Source organism: Nymphaea colorata, chromosome 5 (assembly GCF_008831285.2).
Source record: "Nymphaea colorata isolate Beijing-Zhang1983 chromosome 5, ASM883128v2, whole genome shotgun sequence".
NCBI lineage: Eukaryota > Viridiplantae > Streptophyta > Magnoliopsida > Nymphaeales > Nymphaeaceae > Nymphaea > Nymphaea colorata.
Window position 1 is genome coordinate 13,164,256 of NC_045142.1, and position 27,724 is coordinate 13,191,979.

General features: G+C 37.9%; 1 protein-coding gene across 1 annotated transcript; it reads left to right on the plus strand.

The window, feature by feature from the left end:
- Positions 1-257: 257 nt before the first annotated feature.
- LOC116254508 (DEAD-box ATP-dependent RNA helicase 50) lies at positions 258-24,563 on the plus strand. Its single transcript, XM_031629942.2, has 8 exons — positions 258-742; positions 12,792-13,390; positions 13,538-13,732; positions 16,934-17,121; positions 21,762-21,975; positions 22,705-22,836; positions 23,663-23,835; positions 24,280-24,563. The coding sequence occupies exons 1-8, from the start codon at positions 430-432 to the stop codon at positions 24,512-24,514; spliced, it is 2,049 nt and encodes a 682-aa protein (XP_031485802.1). The 5' UTR covers positions 258-429; the 3' UTR covers positions 24,515-24,563.
- Positions 24,564-27,724: the final 3,161 nt, after the last annotated feature.

Consider the following 27,724-nt stretch of genomic DNA (forward strand, 5'->3'; position numbering starts at 1 on the left):
TGATCGGGTTTAAATATATATAAATATATAATGAGATTCAAATCTAAATTTAAATTTAATTTAATTTATTCAATTTAAAATTTGGATCTGAATTTAAAAATCAGACTTGGATCATGAAGCAGAATTTCAGATACAACTTTTCTTCACTCTTATTGAAATTCAAATTTAAATCCAAGTAAATATTTGAAGCAGACATGGAAGTGATTCGTTCCGTTGACATCGTGGTTTCACTCGAGGAGGGCAGGCGCGTCCGTCAGTTCTCACGGGCGGTCCCACCAGAGGGACCGACCTCATGGCCCCCCACAAGGTACCTTAATCCCTTGCAGGGAGCTCCGTGCTCACTGGCACATCCAATATCTCACCCAAGGAAGCACCGTCATCCACACCATCTTCTCGGCGGGAAGAGAAGAAGAGTAACCGACGGGAAGGATGCTGCTTGCTGCGCCGCCGACTCTGAGCTTGTGTGAACGCTTTGTGCTGCCCCTGCGGCTTCGCCCTTTAGGGGATGATGGTTCCGGTCTGCTGCAGCCGCATCGGAACGCTACCTCCCGTACTGCTGCCCTTGTTGTGAGGGCAGGATATACGCGGAAGCCCACTGGTACGCCCGGAGCATATCATCTCTTCGACGATAATACAGGCGAACGCTTCATAGTGTGGGGAGCCGCTGACGACGATAGCGAGGATTTTGTCGTGCCCCCAAAGGAAGTCCTCACGCAGAATCCTGATGTGCCGCCCAATTCAGGTCAGTCTACTTTTTTTGTATAGTTCAGGAATCTTATGCCTGCGCTGGCATCTGGTTGGCATCCGATGCTTCCCTTTACTCCTTTTTGTCGCTTGTTGTTCAGTAGTGGTGCTTGTTGCGTTGGCGGAAGAAATGAACTGCACGCTGCGTGGATACTGGTTTTCAAATATTTTCTTTAATTTACGGTGGAAATGAGGAATTAATGATGGTCATGACGATGACTGATGTCTGAGCGAAAACTACATGTTATTTAGGCACACGCTAGTTCGCTTCACATAGTTAACCTAAGCGGCAAGGACTAAAATGCAGATTCTCTACTTTTAAAGAAATCATGAGTCGATAAATTTTCTGCTGCAAACGTGTTTTGATTAAATGAGCAACTATATAAATCCCAAATTTTTATATTAAATAAGAAATGGCAATTTGGTGTAGGTAGAGACGGAAGGTGCTCGATTGTTTGTTGCGTGGAGCCAACCTGTGGTCTAGTGATGGTTGAAACACTTTATTAGAATTACACTATATAAGAAGTGTCAATACCATTTAAAAGGACAATAAGCCAAATCGATTCAAGGAAAGCTTTTCGGTATACGTCCAGACATTCCATAAGGACAAAGATAAAGATGAAAATAGACAGTTTTACATAGACCATTAGAAATGGTCATGTCGTCGAAAAAAAGGAGGACAGATCCCTTCTAATCTCTTGCAAGTTTGCCCTTGAGTATGTGGGTTAACTTTTTCTACGAATGGGATGTTTAAAACGTCTTAAATGTTTAATAGACCTTCGCTAGTCACAAATTGAACTGATTTAAACTTTTGAGTTTCTCTAATTGGAGAACATGAAATAAGGTGGTGTAAAGTTGATCTACAACCTTGCGGAAATCCATGGAAAGAGTTTGTCTGTTCTCTAGTGGATCATGACACTGATGTCTCACTAAATGACAAGTTGTATCTCAAGCATCTGAGAATTTGTCTTTTTTGCAGTGTCCTTTGGAAAACGCCACTCCAAATCTATTATTGCTTGATTGAACTGTATACCTGTACACAACACAATTACTTAGAAGGAGGTTTACGAAGATTTGAGGAACATGTTTAAGCAATCAGAATTCAATTTAAATTGAGTAAAACAAGAGATATTAAGGTGCTTGAATTCAGTATGATTTCTTATCCCCTCTTAAGATCAACCAACTAGTTTCTTTTTATTCTGATGAATCCCGTGAAGAAGGGTTTTGTATAAAGGTAGTGAAAACGTAATAAAATTGATGCCAGCCACAAAAACTTTAGGGGGTGTCTGGATGACAATCTAAAACGAGGTTTTGGGAGACAAAACCTGGTTTTGCCCCAAAACACCATTTCAAGAGTGTTTAGATGACATTCAAACCAGGTTTTGTCAAAACCTGGTTTCCATGATGGCCCTGAAAGACCTGCTTCCCCCCAGGTTTTTCAGGCAAGGTTGATTGTTTGCTCTAAACCAAGTTTTTCACTTGCCATGAGAATTTGAGAATGCTAATGCAATGCTAAAAGTTGTCAAGCTCTTTGAAAAGTCAAATTAAACTCAGCTACACTGTCAAGTTCCCCGTTATCAAGTCTAACAAATCAAAGTAAACAAAGATTCTCCAATGAGTGAGGCAACACTTGGATGAATAGAAGGTCTACACCATGGGGGTACAACAATTTCCAATGCAAAATTTCGCATGTCAAAGTATAGATGTCATTTGTGGTGCAGGTTCATGCCACAAAATTTCTTTTCCGACGCTAGTTATCAATGTGATAGGGAATGTAGAAGGATGTTGACTAACAATGGCAAAAAATTATCTGTTAAATAGCCTCTGCCCCTCCTTTGATTTTCTTTACATAGTCCAATGGAAATATTAAAATTGAACCCAACCTTGGCAAAACTCGGACTTCGGGTTAGACTGGACACGTTGAGAGCAGAAATACAAATACAGATCTAGTTTTTAAAGTTCATCCCTTGGATATTATGTACTAATAAGGTGAATGTACGTTTATAAACCTTACCTATTGGATGATATGTTGGACCAAAAAAGAAATTTATTATTCTATCAAAGACCAAATATCTTAATCTAATGTATACGTAGAATTAATCGAAGCTATGTCCATTCTGTTTATATGTAAAAGATGATAATACATCTCAATCCAAGGTTTTAAACTCAATGACTTGGTACTCGACTCGTAATGAATTGATTCGTAACTCATTGGGTCGACTCAGCCACTCGACCTGGTTTTGACAACTTCATTCCTTGGGTGAAGCATATTTTCATATTTATATTATAAAATAGAGCTTTTGATTCATTAAAGGACTGGTATATTACGCATAACATGCATAATAATATATATCATATATGAAACACAAACTTTAGTAATACATTTACTACAATTATGTTATATATATATATATATATAACCCAACCAGTTCGATATCTACTGCTTCATCCTCCACACCCACTAGTTTACTTCGTCGTTTTCTCACCCCACAGGCACCCATTCCTAACCTGCCTCAGCCATAAGCCTCCCAGTTTGTTAAACATTACAATGACTGCTACATGGAAGATCCTATTCAACCTAGTCAAAAACCCATGTACAACCAAGTAGTTGAACTCCTAGAACAAGGATACATACAAGGAGTTCAGTTCTGGAGCCTCAAGGATCACTATCCCAAGGGAATAGTACCAGATCGAACCATCAACTACAAGTGTGTTGAAGCCTCTCATATATCGCAATGTTCACCAGTTGATTCATAGAGCAATCGCAAAGTTTTGTTTGCTCTAAACAAAGTCATGCTCCCATCATGGAAAGATTCAGCTCTGCTTGAAGAATGGCAAGGACCTACTTGCTGTATTCAAGATATTACAGGTTGGGGAGGACACTTTATGTCTTTGACGGGGACAAAGAAAAACTGTTCTTTGGCCTCAAACACATAGTACCACACCTGAACGATGATAATCTGTTTGTCCCCGTTTTTTGCACTCTTAACAAGGTGCCACACAAGTTTGGATCGGAGATTCACATAAAGACAGCCTTCGACGAGAGAATCGACTTGGGACTACATCTCAAAGTGGATCGATTCGGAGCTTGACATTGAACGCATCGAAGACCATGAACCAAATCTCGTGGAACACACCATCTTAGACAGTGACGATGAGCATGAGCACAGACATGGTCATCCTGATCATGACAATGACTCTTCATGTAGCCATGACTCATGTCATCTGCCCCAGAAAATCTGCACGAAGAAAATCATGGTAGATGAATCCTGTTACAACTGGAAGGAACCCAAACCTTTACTGATGAAGATGTTATCTCGAGTACAATGAAGCAAACACTCTATTTTTGAAGCCGGAACATCCACAAAAATCTCAGAGATCCATTTTGCTCTCATTGAACATGAGATAGAATCATTCAATGATAATCAAGTAGTCTCATTTCTTGGAATAAAGAAGAATGATCTCTATATGTTGCCAGACAATATTATGAAAATCCAGAGATCCATCAAACAGACTGAAGTTTCACTTTCCATCCAAGGAAGTGGAATCAGGCCAGTGTTTCTCCTATTTTTCACCAAGGAAGATGTCCAAGGATGGATATGAAAAAGATACAAGTTTGTCCATTTAGGACAAATTGATGTTCTGGTGAAACCACATTTCAAGTACGAGTTAAATGCTCTGTACTTAATCTCACTCCTTGATGTTCACCATATAGACTGAAAGCAAGCCCTTATTCATCAATTTACAGAAGAACTCTCAAAAGATGGATTATATCGTGTCTAGCGAAACTTCACGTTGTCACTACAAGATCCACATCTCTTGCAAGCATTTGTTCTTTGCGTTCAGATTAAAGAGGTAAATTTGGTCTCCAAATCTATATATGCCACCATTACCTCAAAGATGCACCTTCAATCTCCTCCGGAGCACTATCACCAGCTTGAAATTGGACTATGGAATAAATTTTCCTTTGTCCATGAACAAAAATATCATGCAATTCGGAATGGAGATTTCGAATGAAGGATTTCTACAGGGGTATCCAGCAATTGGAGAATTTCCGCAAAAAGCATATTCTCAAAATATCCGGAAAAACATGCCTACAGGCAATTCCAGTTACAGCTGCAGCCTACAAGATCACTAAGCTTACCACCAGTACTTCCAACCATCAAAACGTTCTCTGAGGAAGCCTCATCCCCAAATAGAGACTCGGCGGTGAAGATGATGATGATGACTTCACCCAAAACCCCCAAAGCCGAAACTGGCGAAACAGTGGTCAACTATGTTCTTAGTGGAGATTGGCCCCCAAAAATGGCCTATACTATGACCACAACAGAAGAAATCCAAAAAGGAACACCCGAGTTCCGAGCAGATGTAAGCTATCTACTTCTGCACTCGGCCCAATCATCTAAAACCCAAGATGACAATACTCGGCAACTCAACTACCTCATTCACTGGAACACATATGCAAAAAAGCATTTACAAAGAGAAAGCTGAAGGACCTAAACCAATTTGAGCAATATGCTGAAGATTATCTCAACGAAGCATGTCGTTTAGGAGCACATGCCCTATCAACAATTGGTATGTTTTTTCTTGCTTCGTTACCCGAATCACTTGGTAACATCGTGCTAGACGAATTATCACACAAAAATGTCTTGGTGGAAAGTTTAAATCTCGTTGATCTACAACAAATAGTCCGACAAGAAATAAAAAAGTTATGTTACAGAATTAGGGCAAAAAATGAATTGCCCAAAGTCGGAAAGAATATTTACAGCCAGATTGACGGTGCTGAAGAATATAATTTGCCAAGACGATTCAAGCCAAGGTTCAGACGAACCAAAAGGAGGAGACAGTTCAAGTCCTATAGATTCTTCAGGAGATGAAGAATCAGTGACAAAAAAAAGCATGACAAGTATTTTGCATGTCGTAAGAAGGGTCATTATGCTAATAAATGCCCTAACAGAGCTCCTCAACAAATCAAAATGATGTTTGAAGTCTCAGAAATAGAAAAAGATTGGGATCTGATCGAAAATGAGGAAGAATTTGAAGAGTGCTTCAAGAATAAAAATGTGTTCTATCTTGAAAGTGAAGAAGAAGACGATGAAACGATGAGCACCATTAGCATTGCAGAAACATCGTCAGAAGCAGCAGGGCGAATTTTCATGGTAGCAAAAAAGAAAGAAAAAGATGCCATGATACAAACAGAATCTGAATCAGAACCAGACGAGTCCATGTGTAGAAGCGAATTTTGTAATAATTTCGCATCAACTAGTACTTATGATATCATTCATAGTAGCAGCAGTGAAAAGAACACAGACTCAGAAGAATCACAGTCAGGAGAATCAAGTTCAGAAAACGAAGGAGTTTATTCAGAAGATGAATTCCCGGTAGCCCCAAAACATCAGGAGAAATGGGCAGTCTCAGAAAATGTAGCAAAGGCTATACAGGAAAAAGGTACAACTCCTATCAATTTTTGGAATTTTATACCTAAAAGTAGCCTTAAAATTCTGAGATTAGGCAGATAAAAAAAATGTCCGTATTTGATATTTCCGTAATTATCTCGGTTCAAATTGTTGCAGATAAAAAAGGAAAATGGAAAAAGGACGAGCCTTCATTGACACTGGCGCAAATATGAATTTTTGCAAAAAAGAGATAATTAGCGACTGACTATATTATCTCGAAGGTACCAGAGTCGAAACAATGAACGGAGAAAGAAGACTCCATAACTTTGCTTTAAATGTCCCGGTCAAAATAGGAGAAAAAACGATAAGTGCATACTTTGTACAGATCGACGATGTCGGACGTGACATTGGGCTAGGATCAGTTACTTTGGACAAAATAGGCCCATATACCATATGTAGGGACTGTATTGTTTTCATGATAGGAAGAGAACAACAAGTTGTTCCGCGTTTGTCTGCCTCTTTTAAAAGGATGCAAAACAAGAAAAGAAACACAGAGGTCAAGACAAAAAACATGACTCTGCTTCAAATCATGAAGCAAGAGCTTGAGTTTGAAGAAGAAGTCGAAAGGATCAAAGCCATAAATCTACTACCAGGGCAAAGAATAGATTGTCTGCCTGAATTCACACAGGTAGTATTAATTCCTTAGCATTAATCCTTTCACGGATGAAGTGACGGTCAATCTCAACATGCTTTGTTCTGTTGTGTAGAACAGGGTTGTTGGCTAAATTGATTGTAGACTTGTTATCACAGTACATCTTCATAGGTCCTTCAATCTTTATTCCAATATCAATCAACAATATTTTCAACCATAGTAACTCTGACACTCCCATAGCAACGACTCTATATTATGCCTCTGCATTAGATCGAGAATATACATCCTGTCTCTTGCTCCTCCATACGACAATGTTTCCTCCCAAGTAGACACAATACCCTGTAGTAGACCGTTTGGTATCAGCACAACCTGCCCAGTTTGCATAATACCCCTCGATCTCTACAGTCCCTTGTCAGGATTTCTCTTCAAGTAACATAATACTCTGTCCACAGCCTTCAGATGTGCATCAGTAGGTGCATGCATGAATTGACTCAATACATTCACCGCAAAAGTGATATCTGGTCTCGTGAGGGTAAGATAAATCAACTTCTCAACCAGACGTTGATATCTTCCCTTAGCTTCTTCACAGAGCAGCTCTCCATCTCTAAGACTCAACTTGTGTCCAGTGTCAAGTGGGGTAGAAGCAGGTCTACACCCCAATTTACCAGTCTCTTCCAACAGATCTAATGTGTATTTCCTTTGGTTTAGCACAAGGCCGGTACTAGATCTAGCAATCTCAATACCAAGAAAGTACCTCAGCTTGCCAAGATCATTGAGATCAAATTCCGTAGCCAGTAACCCTTTTAACTTGATGATCTCCTCCTCATCATTACCTGTGACAATCATGTCATCCACATAGACAAGTAAAAGAGTGACCCTGCCCTCTTTTTTCTTCACGAACAGAGTGTGGTCTCCATTCCCTTGATTGTACCCATGATGTTGCATCCCACGTCTCAGTCATTCGAACCATGCTCTGGGTGACTGCTTGAGATCATATAAGGTCTTTTTCAGCTTACAACATTTCTTTGGTTCTTCATATCCTGGAGGCATACGCATATACACTTCTTCTTCGAGATCACCATTGAGGAAGGCATTCTTAACGTCAAGTTGGTACATCTTTCACTCCTTCATCACAGGTAGGGATATAACAACTCTAACTGTCTTCATTTTTGCAACGGGAGCAAAGGTCTCCAAGTAATTAATCCCATATTTTTTGCTAAACCCCTTGGCCACAAGACGAGCTTTGTATCTTTCAACACTTCCATCTGGTTTGTACTTGATAGTATACACCCACTTGGATCCAACCGAGTGAGCCGCCTCAGGAATCTTCACAACTTCTCATGTCATGTTTCTTCTCAAGGCTTCCATTTCTTCTTGCATTGCATAAGTCCACTTGGGATCACTTTGAGCCTCAGCAACATTCCTGGGAATCATAGCCAAAGAAAGAGAAGATACAAAACATTTGTAGTCTTTGATCAGTCTAGAATATGAAACAAAGTTACCAATAGGATGTTGAGTACATGACCTGACACCCTTTCGCAGGGCGATAGGAAGCTCTTCACTAGCAATAACAGTCTGAATTTCTTCTTCAACAGGTTGCTTCTGAGCATGACTTGGGTCATCTAGGAAAGGACTAACTGGATTGGGAGTAAAATTCTCACCACCTGTCATCTCATCAGTACAAACTCTTCGACAGACGATTGCATTCCTCTCCTGCCCCAGTAGAACCTCTCCATTTTTCTCTTGTTCACGCACCTCAATAGAAGGACCAACGGATTCACGCCTGTAGTCCAAAAAATCTATAAACAGAATTTCCTGACTCGAAGAATACTCTTCCTTTGACATAGAATTCTCCCCCTGAAGAGGATTCTCACCAAAATAGGAAGCATGTTCAAAGAAAGTGACATCTTTGGTAACATAGGCACGACCAGTGGAAGGGTCCCGACACTTATACCCTTTTTGAGTGCGAGAATAACCTAGAAATATGCCCTTAATAGACCTTGGATCAAGCTTTTTAATGTGAGGACTATGATTGTGAATAAAGCAAACACAACCAAAGACTCTTGGTGGAAGAGAGAAAGGTTCACGACTCCTCGGTAACATAGAGTGAGGCGTCTTCCCATTCAACACACGACTAGGCAAACGGTTTATAAGATACGTACTGGTCAACATAGCATCCCCCCAATACCTTTTTGGAATATGACGTTGAAAAAGAAGAGCTCGAGTCATATTCAATAACTGACGATTCTTTCGTTCAGCAACTCCATTTTGAGAAGGAGTATAACTACAGGAAGTCTCATGAACAATTCTCTTTTTCCGAAAGAAGCTATCAACAGACTGACACATATACTCACGAGCATTGTCAGATCGAAAGGTCTTAACAGATGCTCCATATTGAGTTTCCACATAAGCAATGAAAGTCTCTATGACAGTAGGAACTTCACTACGGTTTTTCAACAAGTAGACAATAGTGTTACAAGAACAACCATCTATAAAGGTGATAAAATATTGAAAACCATGACAAGAAGGAATTCCTGAAAGCCCCCACACATCAGAATGAATCATGACAAAGATCTCATTAGACCGATGGCTAGATAAAGGGTATGAAGCCCTGACATGTTTGGCCAAGTGACAGACATCACAAGACACCATAGTCATATCTAACCTAGAACATAAATAAGGAAACAGCTGTCTAAGAAGTCCAAAAGACAGGTGTCCAAGGCGCTCATGCCAACGTAGAATCAATTGAAGGGAGTCCTCTCTGTTCTTTGTTGCTTGACTGACTGCCGTCATGAGAGCCTGAGCAGTACGTATAGGTAAACGATATAGCCCGTCAGAAGTCAGACCAATCCCAATTCTCTTCCCTGTCACCAAGTCCTGCATAACACAGCGATCAGTAGAAAAGATAAATTTGCAATTCAACTCCTTCGTGATCTTGCTAACCGATAAGAGGTTCAAGGGAAGATGGGGAACATCTAGAGCATTGTGGACTAAGAACTTGTTCAAAAGTGGGAGACTCCCTTTCCCAGCCACAGAGATAGAGGAGGAACTATCAGCAAGAGAAACACGTTCCTTTCCTGACGAAAGCTTATACCCATGAAAGACTTTAGGATCGTCGGTCATGTGGTGAGTAGCGCTACTATCGATGATCCACTCTCCCATACGGGAATCCGCCATCACGTCGATAGAACAACCAAATTTCTCCTGCAGTGACAAAGGGCAGCCACGGCAATTGGGAGCACGCAGCAACTGGTGTGAGCAAATGTGCTGGAACTCTACAACAGATCCCGCAGGAGAACAATGACGCATGGAGTAGAGGCAGCGCTAGACGGAAAGGGCAACACTGAACCGAACGAACAGGAACTGTCGGGCGGTGCAGAGACAGAGGGGCGTCGGGCGACAGCAAGAAACAAGAGAGGCGTCGGGCAAGTAACGACTAGAACCGTGCGACAGAGAGAAGAGCGTTGGAAGGCAGAACTGGCGACAGTAGACCAGGATACAACAGCGGCAGTCTCCGGCAATGACAGTATACCGTAGCGGTGATGTCCGGCGGCAGCACTGGTGTCAGGCAGAAGGACAACAGCAGCGGAAACAGAGAGAGACGCCAGTGAGATGCCGAAACTTCACGACGGCGGCGGCAGCAGCAGCAACAGCAGGAGCAGTGGCGGCAGCAGCAACAGCAAGTGGTTTAGGGTTGGAACTTCACAACCCTAAAAAAAATTTTCAAGCTCGTTGGCTCTGATACCATGTAGAAACACAAACACGGAGAAAAAGAATACAAAGAACATGATGTAACGTGGAAAAACCGTCAACAAGAAAAAAAAAACCATGGGTGAGGAGGAGCTGGTTGCCCACTAGCCGCTAGACTTTCTTTCTCTTAAGATTTCATTTCTCATAAGGATTAGGGTTACACGACTTAAGTAATGCCCAACAAGGGCTACAAGATGGATCGGGTGATCCGGACCCGGTCCCGAGACCCGTCTAACACACTTCAACAGCCCTAATTCTGTAAAATAACTTTTTTATTTCTTGTCGGACTATCTGTTGTAGATCAACGAGATTTAAACTTTCCACCAAGACATTTTTGTGTAATAATTCGTCTAGCACGATGTTACCAAGTGATTCGGGTAACGAAGCAAGAAAAAACATACCAATTGTTGATAGGGCATGTGCTCCTAAACGACATGCTTTGTTGAGATAATCTTCAGCATATTGTTCAAATTGGCTTAGGTCCTTCAGCTTTCTCTTTGTAAACATCAGCCAGTCAAATGACTGGTGTGCTAAAAGGTTGGGCTGAAACTCCAAGATTATCCTGTTTCCCAAGACTGCTAGATCATCATTCATGATCTCTTGTTTTTCAAGATTTGGTAGAAATTTCCACCAGTTTGCTACTCGTTCTGAAAAGGTGAAAGGTAATATTCTCCATGCCTGGTCTGGATATATATATGTGTGTGTGTGTGTGTGTGTGTGTGTGTGTGTGTGTGTGTGTATACTCACACAAACACACGCATATAAGATCCTATCCATAGATGACTTGGTTAAGCCCACCTTGAAGTTGACTAAAACTCGAATTACTCGGCCAGGTCATCCCATGACTCTGCTTGGCCATGACAATTCTTTGTTTTTCCATATTTTTTGACCAGGTTGAGAACTGAGTTTCCCAAGTCAGCTCAATTGACTCAGGCGGGTTTTTTGACATTTTTCAATCTCCTTGAGAACGCATGTTTGGCATACTCATCATTATGTTATGTTTGCATTTCATATCGTGATCCCTCGTAGCCTTCCCTTCTTTTCTTTTTCATCTTTCCATGGTTTTTTTCTCTTTGTTTACTATTATTTATTTCTATTTTTCATATTGTTAAAATAACTTGAATTTTCATTTATATATTTTTTCTTTCTTTGTAAATATTTTTTGCATGTTAATTTTACTTGATTTTAGCTTTTCTTTCCTATTCTGAGTTCTTTCATATTGTTAAAATATCTTGAATTTTCATTTATATATTTTTTCTTTCTTTGTAAATATTTTTTGCATGTTAATTTTACTTGATTTTAACTTTTCTTTCCTATTCTGAGTTCTTTGAGTTTTTTCGAAAGCTCTCTTGTATATCAAATCCTTGAAAAATGTATAGAAAAGAACTTAAAATCATCCACATGTACAACAAGTGCTTTTTTAGCACTTTATCTTTCAAATTAATTATCATATGTCGATTGGTAAGTTAACCTTGGTTTAACTTTGGTTATTGACAAAGATCATAGGGATGTTCACATTGGCACTTAGATATTTCCCTCCCTCTGTTACTTCCCCTCTTTGTGAATGTCGGTTAGGTTATTCAGTTAGAGCAAGGAAAGAAATGGGTGGTCTGTGATGGTCGGAGAAAGTAGAGAATAGTTGGTGGAGGTCACCACTTCCATCATGGTCCTGCTGTTGGTGGTGGTCAATCGTGGTATATTTGCTAATGGAGTGAAGCCATGGTAGGTTTCCTAAGTATCCATGTCTTGGAACTACCTTCCTGACATGCAGTATATTACCCAAATTGGTACCCCAGTGACTTATCAACGTACTAAGAGTGTAGCACCAAATATGTGTTTAATGGCATGGAGCGTCAATCTATCTGTGATCAGTGGTTGAGCCAAAAAATTATTTTAGGGAGGGCCATTTATGTTTTCCGAAAGTTTTAGGAGGGCATCTATTTGTGCTACAAAATTTAAGAGGTGCCACGCACCATTTTTTGAAAAAATTATATGTAAAATTGAATTTTTTGAAAATCCAGTTACCCTATCGGTGACGAAGTCTTTAAATTTTTCATCAGTCTTAAGCGGCAAACAGATATTGCCCTCGTTGTCGTGGAAAAGAAGGCTGTTAATGCTACTGAAACTTTCTTATTCAACATTTTCTCTGGCATAAATTGTTTTAATTAATTATACTTGTTATGGTTCTCTAGGTGAGTTCTGATTTTTGCTATATTGATTTTCTGAGGAACAAATCTTTTGGACAACAGGGAGTGGCTCACTTGATGGTGTTGTAAGCATTGGGAAAGTAGAACACATGGATGGATTTTCAGGAAGCTTCAGCCGGTTGAAGGTTCATAACGTAAGAGCACTGATCAGGAAGTCCAAAAAGATGCAAAAATGCATTGGCAAAGTTAACATAGGCTATCAGAATGCACTTCCAAATGAAGAGGAAGATTCGGAACATCATCCTATAGTATTAGTGAGAGAGGATAAGGCGGTCATGGGCAAAGGTTCTGTGGATAAAGTAAATATGGCGACTGCTGATGTCAAACATTTATGTCAGAACCAAGAACATGGTGATGCATCTTTTGGAGAAAGTAGCTTTGGCTCCCTAAGTTCTAGTGAGAAGAATGTTGAAGTCAGAGAACCTTTTACTCCAAGAAATCGTTCTTCCTTGAGAGGATGGGCTTCTGGACGTTACGTTGGAAAAGATGAGACAAATGCATGGAAACCTTCAACACGGAGCAGGGGACTTTCTGCTGGTAGAGAATTTTTCAGTAGGAAGTCCTTTAAGAGCTTGGGGTGCAGTGACAGTATGATTAATGCTCTTAGGAATCTGAATATTCTTCGACCTTCTCATATTCAGGTGACTGTTTCTATTGAAATAGGAGCAGAATAAATTACCTTAGATCAGCTTTCAAGATCTAAGGTAATTAACAATGATAGACATTTCAAATGCAGATGTATAATGTTGAACTTGACCAAATAGTAACTTTCAGTCCTTTAATTATAGGCACTCTCATATCTCCCTGTCTTGGAAAGGAGAACTTGCATAATTGCTGAACAAAGTGGTTCTGGAAAAACTCTAGCATATCTGTCACCAGTTATACAACGGCTTCGGGAAGATGAAGCCCAGGGTTTAGCTAAATCATTGCCTGGCAGGCCTCGTGTAGTGATATTAGTACCTACTGCTGAATTGGCTTCTCAGGTTGGTTCTGACCATTTTGAGTTCCCTACTTTCACATTTCTTATCATTTTATCAGCTACTAATTGGTTCAACCAAAATGTTACCATTCCTTGTCACACATATTTCATTTCTTTATTGACTTGCTTACATCTCTATTTCGTGGCTAATAAAATATCTTACACAATAGGTATTGCTTTATTTTTTTCTTCTTAGATGTACAAATTTGGAGTCTTATTGCAGTGTATATAAGTTTTCTATTTTGTGCAGTTTCATTTCATTAATCTTTGTACTTGATGTTGAATGTGGAATACCCCTTAAATAGCATGATATTTCAATATTTTGATCCATTCAGTCATGTATGATTTTGTTTAGTATCTGCAGCGGTAATCTTCGTCCATTTTTCGTTGATAGGGTACATCACCGTCAACATAGAAGAAATTGATAAGATCATAAGAACAACACCGATCGAAGATTATGAGGAAGATTAATTAAGAAATTAGTTTAGGCAACCACGATTTACAGTAAAGCCCTAAATTTTGGGGAATAAACAAGAAAAATAAAAAGCCCTAAACTTGATTTCGTTTTTTTGCTGGAGAAATTAACATTGCTGGATGCGGTCGCTGGATGGAAGCTGTCGCCGAAGGAGCTGTTGCCGGAGGAGTTGTCGCTGGAGTTGTAGCTGGACAAGAAGCTGGCTGTCATAGTCGCCAGAGCACAGTAGCAGTCGCAGGAGCACAGGCTGAACGAGAGGCTGTTGCAGGAGCTGGAGCTGTCGTTGGAACTGTCGCTGGAGCTCTCGCTGGAGGTTGTCGGGCAATCGATGCGCAGCGTAGAGCAGCGGCAGCACTTCAAACAACGTTTCCGAAACCCCGTCACTAGCCTGTCGGGACTTATGAAATGAATTTGAAAACAAAAAATTAAAAATTGTGTGGATGAATTTAACGTTCGCTCACTTTGACTGCACCCGACTCACCTTTTACCTGGGTCGGGTGCGTGTTCAAACAATTTTGGTGGCGTCGGTGCCGAATCAGCAGCGCACCTGCACGCACCTCGCCCGAGTGCCCTTCAGTTATGTCCAGGTGACTAAGGCTGTTTGCCATCATCAATGTAAAACAGCCAGCAACAATGAGCTCTAAGGCACAAAACAAACAGCTTCAAAAGTTCAAAAGAACTTGAACACCTCAATGTGCTCTAAGGCACTGCTTAAAGACTAAAAGTAATATTATTGTTGAAGAAGAGGAGCAAGGAAGAACAAGATGCAGACATGGAGATTAATCCCCTTACAGCCTTACTTGTACACCAAGGACAGCCCAGCTAGCTGTAAGACTAGCCCCATGAAGTAATATTCTAGCTGGTGGGTGCTAGCCGATAGCTAGCTTGGTAAAAAATCAAACTCTAACGTTGACTTAAAAACATATAAAAAAAAAGTAAAGAAAAATAGAAAAATAAAAAAAGTTACATAATTCAGCCCTATGTACATTGTTCTCTATGTATGGATATTCTTAATGACACATACATGTCATATATACTTGCATGTCTTCTAACAATCTATATTTATATTCGCTCCAAAAATTTCTTGGTATCAACAACTTTGTCTGATGTTGGTTTCTTGAATAATGTCTGAACAAATTTAGTCCGAGCCAAAGGACAACTTCTTGGAGAATATGCCTGACTAGACGTAAACATAGTTATAAACATAGATGATAATTTGGAAATATCATGTTTTTTCCCAGAACAACATAAGCCATTTCTAAAGGAAAATCTCATAATAGTAAAGCAGTATTCTTGCAATAACGTTGTGATATTATCACACTATTATCACAATGTTCCCCCTCTTTATAAGTAAAATCTTTTTTAATGCATTATATTGTATTTTTCACTTGTTCGTTTATTTATAGAATTGGAAAGGTACATTTAATGTTTATCAATATGTTTCTAACAAAATGGTATAAAGCTCTTAATTTCACAATTTTTTCTATTATTTGTTTGAAGTTTTATTTCGTGAGATTTTCCTCAAAAACAATTTTGCCCAAAAATACTCAGGAAAACCATGCTGGCAGAAACCCGAGAATGTATTTGTGACTGTGGCTGTAAATATGCAAAAGGCTTATGGTTATCTGTAAAAGAAAATGATTTTTATATCACAAGCTGTAGAAGAGAAAACTAATGCAGAAAAATTATCAGTTAAAAAGCACAAAGAGGAATAAGAAACAGAAGGAGAAGGAGGTGGAAGAGAAAAGATGGACGAAGAAGAAAGAAAGGAGCAGTGGTAAGAGAAAGAGTTAAAAAGGAAATGGGGACAACAAAAGGGTAGAGTAGAAGGGGCAAAGAAGAGTAAAGAAGAGGAGTAAGGTAGGAAAAAGGAGCAGAAGAGGCAGAGGGTGAAGAAGAAGAAAGAAAAGGAGAAAGAGTTGGAGAAAGAAAGAAAGATCAAAGATAATATAAGAAGGGTGGTGAAAGAATGCAAAGAAAGGGAAGGGCCAAAGGATGAAGAGAGGAAAAGAAAAGTGAGGTGGAGAGAGGAGGAGAAGTACATGGCACGAGCCTCTAGGTCATTTGCTCTTCTAAAAAACTAAAAATTTTCTCCATATTTATAAATTATAGGAGTATAATTTTTTGGTAATTAAGTTCCATTTTAAGGACTATAAGTTAGACTTATTGTCAATGTAGGTGTCTATGCACCTACACGTGCTAGTGTTGGCTAGCAATATTCTAATCAAAACTTGGTTTTGGATTTGATATGTCAATCCACGTTTCCTGCAGGGTTCAGTTTAAGTATGAGCCCATTTGGAGCATGTGATTGCCTGACTGGTACAAGCAGTTAAGAATAGTACCTAAATAAACAGACCGCACAACCTCATGTAGTGAAATAACTATTATGAGATTATCCTATTTCTGGATTATTAATGATTAAAAATTTAAAAGTCAAAAAATAATTTAACATGGACATAAAAAGAAAGCATCATAGGCATCACTCACATGACCAATGTTATCCATAATCATAAGAAAACAGGCTTAAAAGTACCGAATCATGTCTAATCATTTGACTTTTCATATATGTAGTCCTTTTTCTCTTAGCCATATTTCAGTGCTGTGTGAGGTACTACATCTATTCTAGTTCTTTTGGTGGATGAATAATTTTCTAATTGAATTTATTGTTGTATATAAATAAGTTGGTTTGCGAATATTAAGCACCTTCCAGTCCTGCTTATTGTTATGCAGGTCTTATGTATTTGCAGATTGATATCCAAATCTGGAGTTCCATTCAGGTCTATGGTCACTACGGGGGGTTTTAAACAGAAAACTCAGGTGGATAATCTTCGGGAAGATGTTGACATTCTCATTGCAACACCTGGTCGATTGATGTTCCTACTTCAAGAAGGATCTTTGCAGCTGAATAACCTTACGTGGTAAAGTTACTTGATTGCTGGAACCTTCTTCCTGGTTTCAAGATTTTCTTGTGGATGTTTTTAATGCTATTGTATTGTTTGCAACTGGCTATGGCACGTAATTTAAATGTATGAACATATCTTGTATCCTTTCATAAACTAAAGTACATACCCTGTAAGAAGCACGTTTTTTAGGACTTCAGAGTTATCAGGGTAAGGAAAAAAATCCTTTAATGTGTCAGTATCCTCTTAATGTTTATGCAAGTTCTAGGCATAGTGGATGCTGTCTTCCTGTGTGTGTGCCGAATCAAAGCCATGCATTCTAGTATTCTGATGGACCAAGAAATTTATGGCATAATCCACATAATTTGTTGTGTAAAAGTAAATATAATGGCACCATTCTCTCATATAAGTTTGAGCTTGTTGGATGTGCTTTGTATAATTCATGGGAGTGTCATTTTATGTCAGCTGTTCCATATCAAAAAGGTTGGAGCATTTCTATGTTTTATAAGTCAAAATGGCAATATTTCTATCAAAGATACATTTAAAACCCTATTTTTTCAATGTAAGAAAATTATTCTTTATGTGCCCGAAGCCCCATGCTGTATGTTTCTTAACGTTGTCCAAACATCCTTAGATCCACTAATGTAAGAAAATTATTCTTTCTATCAATTTCTGTCATGAGTCATGACGACTTATCCATAGCCAAAGTTAGCCTTTAAGAGACAATTATAAGGGGGATTATCTTGAGCTCTTGTGCGTGAACTCCTATAGCAGTGATTGAATCTATCATCTCTATGTAGCATGAGACTGTTTACAGTATTATAGTCAAGTGAAAGAACAACAAACAACTCATATCTTTATGCCTTTTCTTTGGTGTTACAAACTCTTCTCTTGCATGGTTTGCCATTTAAGATGAAATGTTTAAGTTGCCGACCTGCACTGGTCCTGGTGCTTCTCCATCTCTCTAAATTGAATTTTGAGCTATCACAATTGCAGTCAGTCAGGTATGTGCACATTAAGCTGGACTTACTCAAGTGTGGTGTTGTTGGTTGTGAAGCTAGAAAATCTTTCAAAGAGTGTGTGGGAAAGGGTGTGGATGGGGAAGGGGTAATTCATGTTTTTGAGAAATTTTGGGGGGCTAAAGGTTGTCTTTTAAAAAATTACATGCAAATTTTGTTTTTTCAAAAATCTAGGAGGCCTGGACAGCGGACACTATTCAGTTCCTCCATTTGTGTTGTTAAATGAGTTGTGAATTTATAAAATTAATCAATTATCAATTTAGTCACATAAACAGTTCTCTTTGCTTCATACTCATATATATATATATATATATATATATATATATATATATATATCTGGCCACGTTCGCTGGTTTTTTTTTAAGAATTCAATCAACGGTGTGAACATAATGCCTAAGAATGTATGGTTGAAAGAAAAACTCAAAAACCTTGATGCGAAAAGTGCACCTTGTGCCGTTGGAAAACCCAGAAAGTTAATTTTTGAACCTTATAAAATCTTACTCACAGATTGTATTTCAATGTTTTTTTTTATTGAAAAGATTCATATAAGTTTGGTTACATAAATACATTGGTATGGTTGTATTTTTAAAACATGGCTGGTTTCTGACCCAAATGACTAGACCACCCCAGATGGCTAGGGTCTTGCAACTCTGTGTGTGTGTGTGTGTGTGTACAAAAAACGTATGTGTACAGAACAGAATAACATAAAAATTTTTATTTGATTAAACTAATGAATCAGTGACTCTGTCTGTCATTTGTTGATATCCAATTCGAGTAAAAGTCGAATTGTAAATGCATAGCATAGTTGACTGACTTGTTATAACTTGCTATTCCATTTGGTGAATAAGAGCAGCCCATGCAGCTGAACAAGCATACAATGTGGGTGCAGCACAGAGGTGGCAACCTCCTTAAAGAGTTTGTATTACAAAAAGGTCCAAGAAGTACTACTGCATGGAGATGTAGCATAACCTGGATGACTTCATTCTCCATGTCAACCATTTTACTACTTCTTTCGTGCGTAAATCATCAAAAAGGCCTTTTAACCAAAGTTCTGCCCCAGCAGTATCCGTTCAAAAATTTTTCACTACTTTCAGGCATACTCTTTTAAATTGAATATTGGTAAAAAAAATCACTTTTTTGAATTGAATATTGGTCAAAATCACCCTAAAGCATCCAAAACCAAGCATGATGACTCCCATCTTATCAGTATTCCATTTCTCCAGTTCGGACTACAACAGTGCTAATTTCCAGTCATTGCAGCAAGCTTGGAGGAAAATCCAATACCACCAGAAATTAGATGTGGTTTTGGTTCACAATTTGTGTAGGATGATGCTCTATCAACCCAGTTGAACGAAATCATTAAACCTGCACTGACCAGGTCACAGATGTCAAGGCCAGCGGTTGTGAAGTTGCTAAAAAGAGTCTGGTCTTAAATCCTTCACAATTCCAAGCATGGGTTTGCTGCTATCTTGAGCATAGGGGATGAGGAAGTGGCGTTTTCCAACATTAATAACAAAGAGCATGACAACCCTCTTATTAAGGATGGCCCAATAGAGGAGAGTGTTGACAAATGTCCCCATAAGGCTATACGGAGGAATTTAGCATCTTTCTGCTTATAGTAGTCTCAGTGGGGTCTGTTTGAATCAAAGTCTCAATAATGGAGGTGGATGGTATAGCAGATGACTGAGAAACTTAGGGGGGTAGAATGACATGGTGCCTCCAGAATAAAATTCTGGAATTACACTGTGCAGCACATGTACGTCAAACGGGGCAGTATTTTTCCAGAATTTAAGGGCCATTTAGGAATAAAAATTGCTGGATAAAAGTAGGCCCCTGAGGAGTTCGATTTTTATTCCAGACAAGTTATTTCTTGGATTCCTTTTTCTGTCTCTGTAGATATACAACAGTGACTTCTTGGGTTAACCTTTTGTAGTGTAAGTTGCTCAAAATATCTTGGGTTCAGGTGTTCATTTGCATCTGGTTGTTCCTTATTTGTTAGGAAACTATTCATAGGTGGCATTGTATAGGTATGAAGAAACTCCTAATAGCTTATTTTCTTCTGCTCAAGAATTGTGTTTGTTGCATATAATTTTCATCATTTTTTCTGGCATTATGTAACACCATTTTTTTTAGCATTCTTATTGTGCATGGAATACTCAGTCATGTCTAATTGGCATTCATATTGTACATTAAGTACCTTTACAGTATGATAAGCCGATACTATACTTTAGGTTAGATGGCAATCAAGTGGCATCTGGTGCTACTGGTTCATTGAGCATTTCATACATGGGGAAAGCATATTTTTCGCAGCACAAGATTGTGCACGGGATTCGTATACTGATTCAAGAACTTTTATGCCAAACACAACCATAATGGTCTGCTTAATTCATCCAGGATTCTTGGAAGTTTTTGCTGTTTCTCAAAAAATCAAAATGCAGAAAATGGTTTCTGATATAAGAATTCCAGGCCATCAAACACTGTCAAAGTGGAACCTGAAACATATCCTGTTCCAACTTCGACTGAGGAATAATGCTTCTGAAATTCTAGTTCCAGAAACATTATTCCAGGATGTCAAATGGGAGGAAATAGAAAATAGATGAATTAGTCATCGTATAATTCAGTAATTTTGCATGGCGGCCACATGAAGGACTTGGCAATGCAAGATCTTGCATGAGCCTTTCTGGTAAATTCATGCACAAATAAAAACTTGAGAAGTATTGCAATAATGAAATGGGTAATTCAAAATATGTTATTCTATGATAAAAAATTTTGTAAAAGTGTATGAGATGAGAAAATTATTTGAAATATAAGAAACACATAATGTAACAAGATATTGATGCAATAATATTGGGATCATGTGAAAGCAGTTTATACCTATCTCCATGTGATGTGCCATGTGAAAAATTCACGAGACAAAAACTTCTTTAATGTGTAAACTTTTCATCAATGTACATGTATCTGATTCGACGAAATCAGAATATGTGGATCCATTTTGTGCTTTATTATCATAAAAACTGGTTTAACATAATATAGTGCATTTTTTGTCTGTAAACATTGCCGTTATCGTTTTCCCCACTATGATGCTGCATTACACTAAGTATGTGGTATCTTATCAGATTCACAATTGAACAGTGCATCTTTCTGTCTCAATGCATGATGCTCCTGCTTAGGGAAATAAGGTTTGTAGGAAATATATGATGCTGCACTGTAGTAAGTATGTGGTATCCTGTCGTATCTACAGTTTAATACTGCATCTTTGTGTTTGAATGCATATTCCTGCTTAGATGAATTACAAAAGAAGTACAGCTTGTGTACATCTGCTCCTGGTGAAAAAAGGGTGTTATTTGAATAAAACTATATGAAACAAAATGTTGTGAATGGTAAGAATATTGTATAGGTGTTAGTGTTTCAGGAAAACAAAAAAATAAAGAAAAAGAAAAAAGGAGAAAATAAGCTCTGTAAAGTTTATTGTTAATCTAAGTTGAGTCAGGATTTAGTACAAAACCATTTCGCCCGTTGAAAGTTCCTACTATGGTGCTAAAGGATGAAGATGCTTGACAGACTAATTATTTTGTTCATATATGCTAACATTGCATTACAGATTATATAAATTGCCTTCCTTTATTTTACCATTTTCAGCGTCGTACTGGATGAGGTGGATGTGCTGTTTGGTGACAATGACTTTGAGCAAGTCTTTCAATGCTTGATCACATCTGGCCCTGTGGCAATGCAATATATTTTTGTTACCGCAACTTTACCAACAGACATATACAACAAGCTAATCGAGGCATTTCCTGATTCTGTGGCAATTATGGGTCCAAGCTTACATCAAATAAATTCTGGTCTTGAAGAGGTATGCTAGTGGTTTTTTGATATTGCACTGTTCTCATATTATTGCCATTTGCATGTGTGTGGGGCCCAGTATCTACAAGTATTAATAAACAGATTTCCAATAGCTAACTTATCTTAATTTTTTTTTTTTTTTTTGGGAAACTCGTGTTGTATTGACCTGATGGTTTCTTTTTCAAGTCCTTTTTATCACACATTTCCATCAGTGATATGACATGGATCGCATTTAGCTATCAGGATGGTGTCTACCTGTACGAGTTAAGAGAGAGCATAATTGCAATGTGTCTTCTTCATTGTATGCTTGGCTGGTTCTAAATTTTGTCGAAATATATGCTGATTGTGTTATCGTCTAATGCTCAGAAACAGGATAAAGTACAATTGCTATTGAATTTTGGATTTATTTGGCAAAATTAATTGATTTACTCATGAGTTAAGGAAGTATGTTTTGTGAAGATGGCTCTGGCTGGTAGTTCATTAGTTTAGCCACCCATTCAAGTGAATTTAGTGTACAAAGGTCTAAGTCCAAAAGCTTTTCATTTTTTGAAAAAATAAAAAAAAATATCGTGGAAGGCATGCTTATAAGTGATGTGGAACATTTATGTTGTATAATTTGATAATAAAAAGCATATAGTTGGTGCTAAAATGTTGTTTCTACTGCTTATCATCATATTTTGAACTACATAAGTTGTGGATATTAACAGATGATACATCATAATCTTTTTCCAATTTTCAGGTTCTTGTTGATTGCAGTGGAGACGACAGAGAAGAGAAAAACCCTGAGACTGCATTCCTCAACAAAAGAGCAGCTCTACTACGGCTTATAGAGGATTCTCCTGCATCTAGAACAATTATTTTTTGCAATAAGGTTTGTTGATTTATGTATCTATAGCTTGTCACCCTTGTTATTCCTGTAAAATGCCAAATGTGGAACTCGAGAATGGCCTCATACTTGACATTTTGAGAAAATTCTATGTCCGTATGTTCTAGTCCTGATGCTACCTTGTACCTCGGTTTGTACTTTGTAGTTCCTTTTTAAGGACCGTTGAAGCTAGCTATAAGATATGAGTTCTGAACTGCCCAAACTGGGCACTAAGTCAGTGTTGGGTCAACTTGGTACAAGTGACACCGATGTGTGCTCAACTCTTACATCGGGGTTGAATGCATGAGGACTGGTATTTCCTAAGGAGTAAATCTTGACTTCCCGAGTATAATAAAAGCTTAGCAATAGTTTAATATTTAGAACCTTGAGAAATCTGATGAGCAATTATGATTGAATCTGTTATAGTTCATAGTTTTTTGGTATCAAATTGAAACTGGTGTGTTAGCAGGTTAGATATGCTGGACAAGGTGTTGGGTCGTTATAACTCTTGCAAAACTGTTGCCATGGCTAGATTATACCATCTAAAGGATTGAGTTATTGGACTTCAAAGTTTAAACCCCTTTATGATCTGCAAACCCAATATGAGTTTTATCAAGAAATCTGCCGAATAGGAAAAGAGTAGAACTCCCAATATTATACTCCTTGGATGTGGCAACCTTATTTCTTCAACATACATCCCTTATTATTTGAAAACTGGAAACTGGTTTTTACTTTATGCAAATCAATATATTGATTCAGTTTATATATTGTTCATTTTATGTTCTATTGTATGTTCTTTCCTGACTCTTAGAAAAATAATTTCCTCCTGCAGATTGAGTCATGTCGAAAAGTTGAGAACATGCTGCATCGCTATGACAGGAAAGGCTCAAAGTTGAGGGTCCTCCCATTCCATGCTGCCGTTGCACAGGAATCACGTATGTCAAATATGAAGGAGTTCTGCAGTGCACAATTCCAAGGATCTTTGTTCTTGATTTGTACTGACAGGTAGTTAATCAGTTCAATTAACTGCATTTTACAACGATAATCTTTTTCCTTTAAAATGGATAATGGTCTTCAATGCTTATATCACTTGTCATTTTTTTGCCTGACTGGAATTTCCTTACCTCCCTTTGTAGCGACCATCTGGTAACTTCTTTGGTGGCACCGTGCACGACCTGTGTAGTTTATTAGGTGCCTTTGACCCAGAAGGCATACAAGCTTGACCAAACACTTCCACCCCCACCCTCTCTCTCTCTCTCTCTCTCTCTCTCTCTCTCTCTCTCTCACGCAATCTGGTTGCATCATATATATTGTGCCTTGGTCCAGAACATACGTATTAATATTTTGATTGTGACTACCTGGATCCTCCATGGGGTTCCTATCTTGCTAGATACGTTTGGACAGAAGTCTAGTATGTAATTTTTCACACTTGCTGATACATTGGTGCAGAGCATCTAGAGGAATCGACTTTCAGAAGGTGGACCATGTTGTGCTGTTTGATTTCCCTAGAGACCCAAGTGAGTATGTAAGAAGAGTTGGGAGGACCGCGCGTGGTGCTGGTGGCAAAGGCAAGGCATTTGTGTTTGTGGTGGGAAAACAGGTCTTCTTAGCAAGGAGGATCATGGAACGAAACAAGAAAGGCCATCCTCTGCATGATGTGCCTTCTGCCGAGCTTTTTGTATGAAGTTCCATGTCCATTTTATTAATGAAGTAGCAGGTCTCTTGGTTGAGAAGGCCGCCTCTCTCTCTCTCTCTCTCTCTCTCTCTCTCTGACCCTCTATGTTTTTTCAAGAGAATTTAAAATCATTTGTCATTGACTTTTAAGTCATTTTTGGTGTTTTTAAGCTAATTACATATTTTCAATCAATTTGAGCTATCAAATGAGTTTAAAATTGCAAATTGAGATTGAAATATCGTCAATTTAGATATTCAGTTCAGAGTAAGAACAAAGTATTCAAAGCAACTGGCAAATGTTAACGAAGTTTAGATAATACACTTGAGCGACCAAGTCTAGTGAACATTACCCTTATTTATCGTATTTCCTCTATATTTAACAAAATATCAGGTTGTCAAACTAGATATGCGGAGAATACGATCTTTTCTTTATTAGGATGCCTGCAGCTTGTATTCATGCATAGGCAAGTTTCTTGAAAATGATGTGAATTCTTTTGAAAAAAAAATCAGTTAAGTTAGTGTTTGACATCATTTTGACTAATAAAGTATTAGACAAAATGAAGTTTCGAATCGGGCAGGACTCACAGAGGAGACGACCTCTAGGACTTCACCTTGCATCGGCCCCATCTAACTAAGAAATCTATTTAAGATTTTCATAAAATCTTGTTAGTTTCGAAACCAAGTCTTCTTGACGAGAACTAGAAACAAAAAGTCAGGAGCTCCTGAGATTCGAAAACGATCAACTTGCTAACCTTTTGTCTCAATGCAAACACTCGTTGGGGATTCCTCTACTTTCTTAGTTTCTTACATCCTGAACTAGAAAGTGGGGGGAGGAAAATCACAACTCTTGTCCTGAAAGCCTGCAGGACTTAACCCTCAGCCTTTAAACCCCAACGATGACCGCAGGATAACGGCCACGGGAATTACGTGCTCTTCACGTGCCGCAGGTCTAGCCAGCTACGCTGCAGACCTGTTGGAGAGAGAGAGAGAGAGAGAGAGAGAGAGAGAGAGAGGCCGTTTCCATTACCACGAGTAATAAATGGTTTCCAAATTTGAAAGAGTACAGTAATTCCTATACTTAATTGTTTCCAGGATGTAAATTTGTTTAATTAAGTGGACCCTTTGAAAAGCTGCATGAACTATTTAGTAATACAGACCTCCTGCACAATGCTGTATTTTAAACATTTTTACCAACTTTACTTTCAAACCAACTAGTGCTAAGAAAATCAAAAGGCTGGTAATTAAGAGCCTTTTGTTAACAAATGGACTGTATTTGAAGATATTTTATGCACAAATTCGAAGGGAAGAGACTTCTCATTCTCTTTTTATTTTATTTTTTGTATGAAAAGAAAGTTAAAACAGAAGTGCCATCTTTTCTTTTGTTTAGAAGAAAGTTGAGAGAAGGGGAAGATGAAAACTTCGTCTCCTTCCCAATATATTTTACAAAAGCAGAAAGAGGGAAAATGCAGAATTGCAGAAGTTTAGATATTAGATGGGTGGTACCCAATCTCAACTGAGAAACGCAATAACGTTTTTCTCTTTATTTTTTCTCTTTTTCTTTTCAAAAAATGATGAAGCTATATTATTCATTATTTCCATTTAAAAAAAAAATGTGAACAGTTCCAAATTTTTGGCAAAGAGGATTGTTCAATCAGACTACATGTGGTTTTCGACAAGTTTCAAAGGTCTTTTTTAAAAAAGAAAAAAAAGAGAAAAAGATTAATTGCAACTTGCAACAAAATCTTTCATAATTAAATTTCCCGTTAGGAATTTCTATTTTCTTTCCCTTCTCCTTTCTTCTTCTTCGATTGAAGAAAAGAAAGAGTTAGAAAAAAAGAAAGAGCTAATTACCAGTTACATTTGAAATGGTGAGAACAAGAAGTAGAAGGAGGTTTATGCCCAAGAGTAGAAGTCCTAGAGTGAGTTATTTTCAATGTACCAGTTACATTTGAAATGGTGGGAACAAGAAGGAATCACCCGGCATTTCCAGATATATTACTCAAAAAATGGAAACAATAAAGCTGGTAAATTGGAATCGAAGAAATTCTGTCGCTATTGTCACTGGGTAGATTGAATTCGTGCTGGCATTGTTTAGGAGAAACATTGTTTTTTTGTTTCTCCTTCAACCTTATTTTAGCAAAATATGAACGAAATTAATGAACCATAGTAATGAAGCACCCACACTAAGTAATAAAATATCTGGAAAAAGTACAATAGCTGCACCATTATTTTTCATCGTAACTTGGAATGCCGTGCTAATAATTTTTCCTTAATAATATGTGACCTTGTTCAATTATATGTTTTAAGAAAAAAAAACCCCATATCTATATATAAACCAGACCACTTGGGTAACAAATAAAACTAGACCTATTAAAATTAATTATTAAATTTTTTTTTTTGCAATCTTAACCTTATAAATGTGATCTTAATAGTGATTTGATGAGAAATATATGCTAACTTAGTCCTTTACTTACTTAAGTAATGTTTTTTTAATAGTAAAAAATTGAACGGCTCTTATACCATAAAAAGTTTGATAGTATAAAGATCAATTATTTTACAAAACATGACTTGAAGTAAAACATGATTTATATTAAATTAATGTTTATAAACACATTAGAAAGTTCATATTTGTTTAAAACATTTTTTAACATGAATTTAATTGGTCTGGTTTTTGTTTTTATCCTTACTCGTGTGGTCTGGTATCTAGCAATGATATATATATATATATATATATATATATATATATATATATATATATATATATATATATATTCTACCAGCTGATAGGATGGCTAAATATTTAAAAGTTGAGGCTTATAGAACCATGAACTGTTGTTAAAAACATAGAAACCAACCATTATACCATAAACCATGGTTAGTGTTTTTATTTCATGAGATTTTCAGTGACATTTTTAAATATTGTCATCCGGTAACATCTGATAGGCAGGTGCGTTCAATTCCTATATATATGCATGAAAGTAAATAAAAATTTTAAGTGCAAACTTTGCTCTTCTAACTTCAACAATATACAAGAACGAAAATTATGTGAAAAGCGTTGCATACACTGCATAGACGTTTGTCACCATCTGTAGCCCTCCAACCCAAAACCAGTAAGGATATTAAATATGAAATAAATATGAAGGTCCTTTGAACACTACCAAATCGAAAGGACCCTGACAGACGCCACGTTGTATAGGGTTTGCATCTTTCTTGTTCTGGG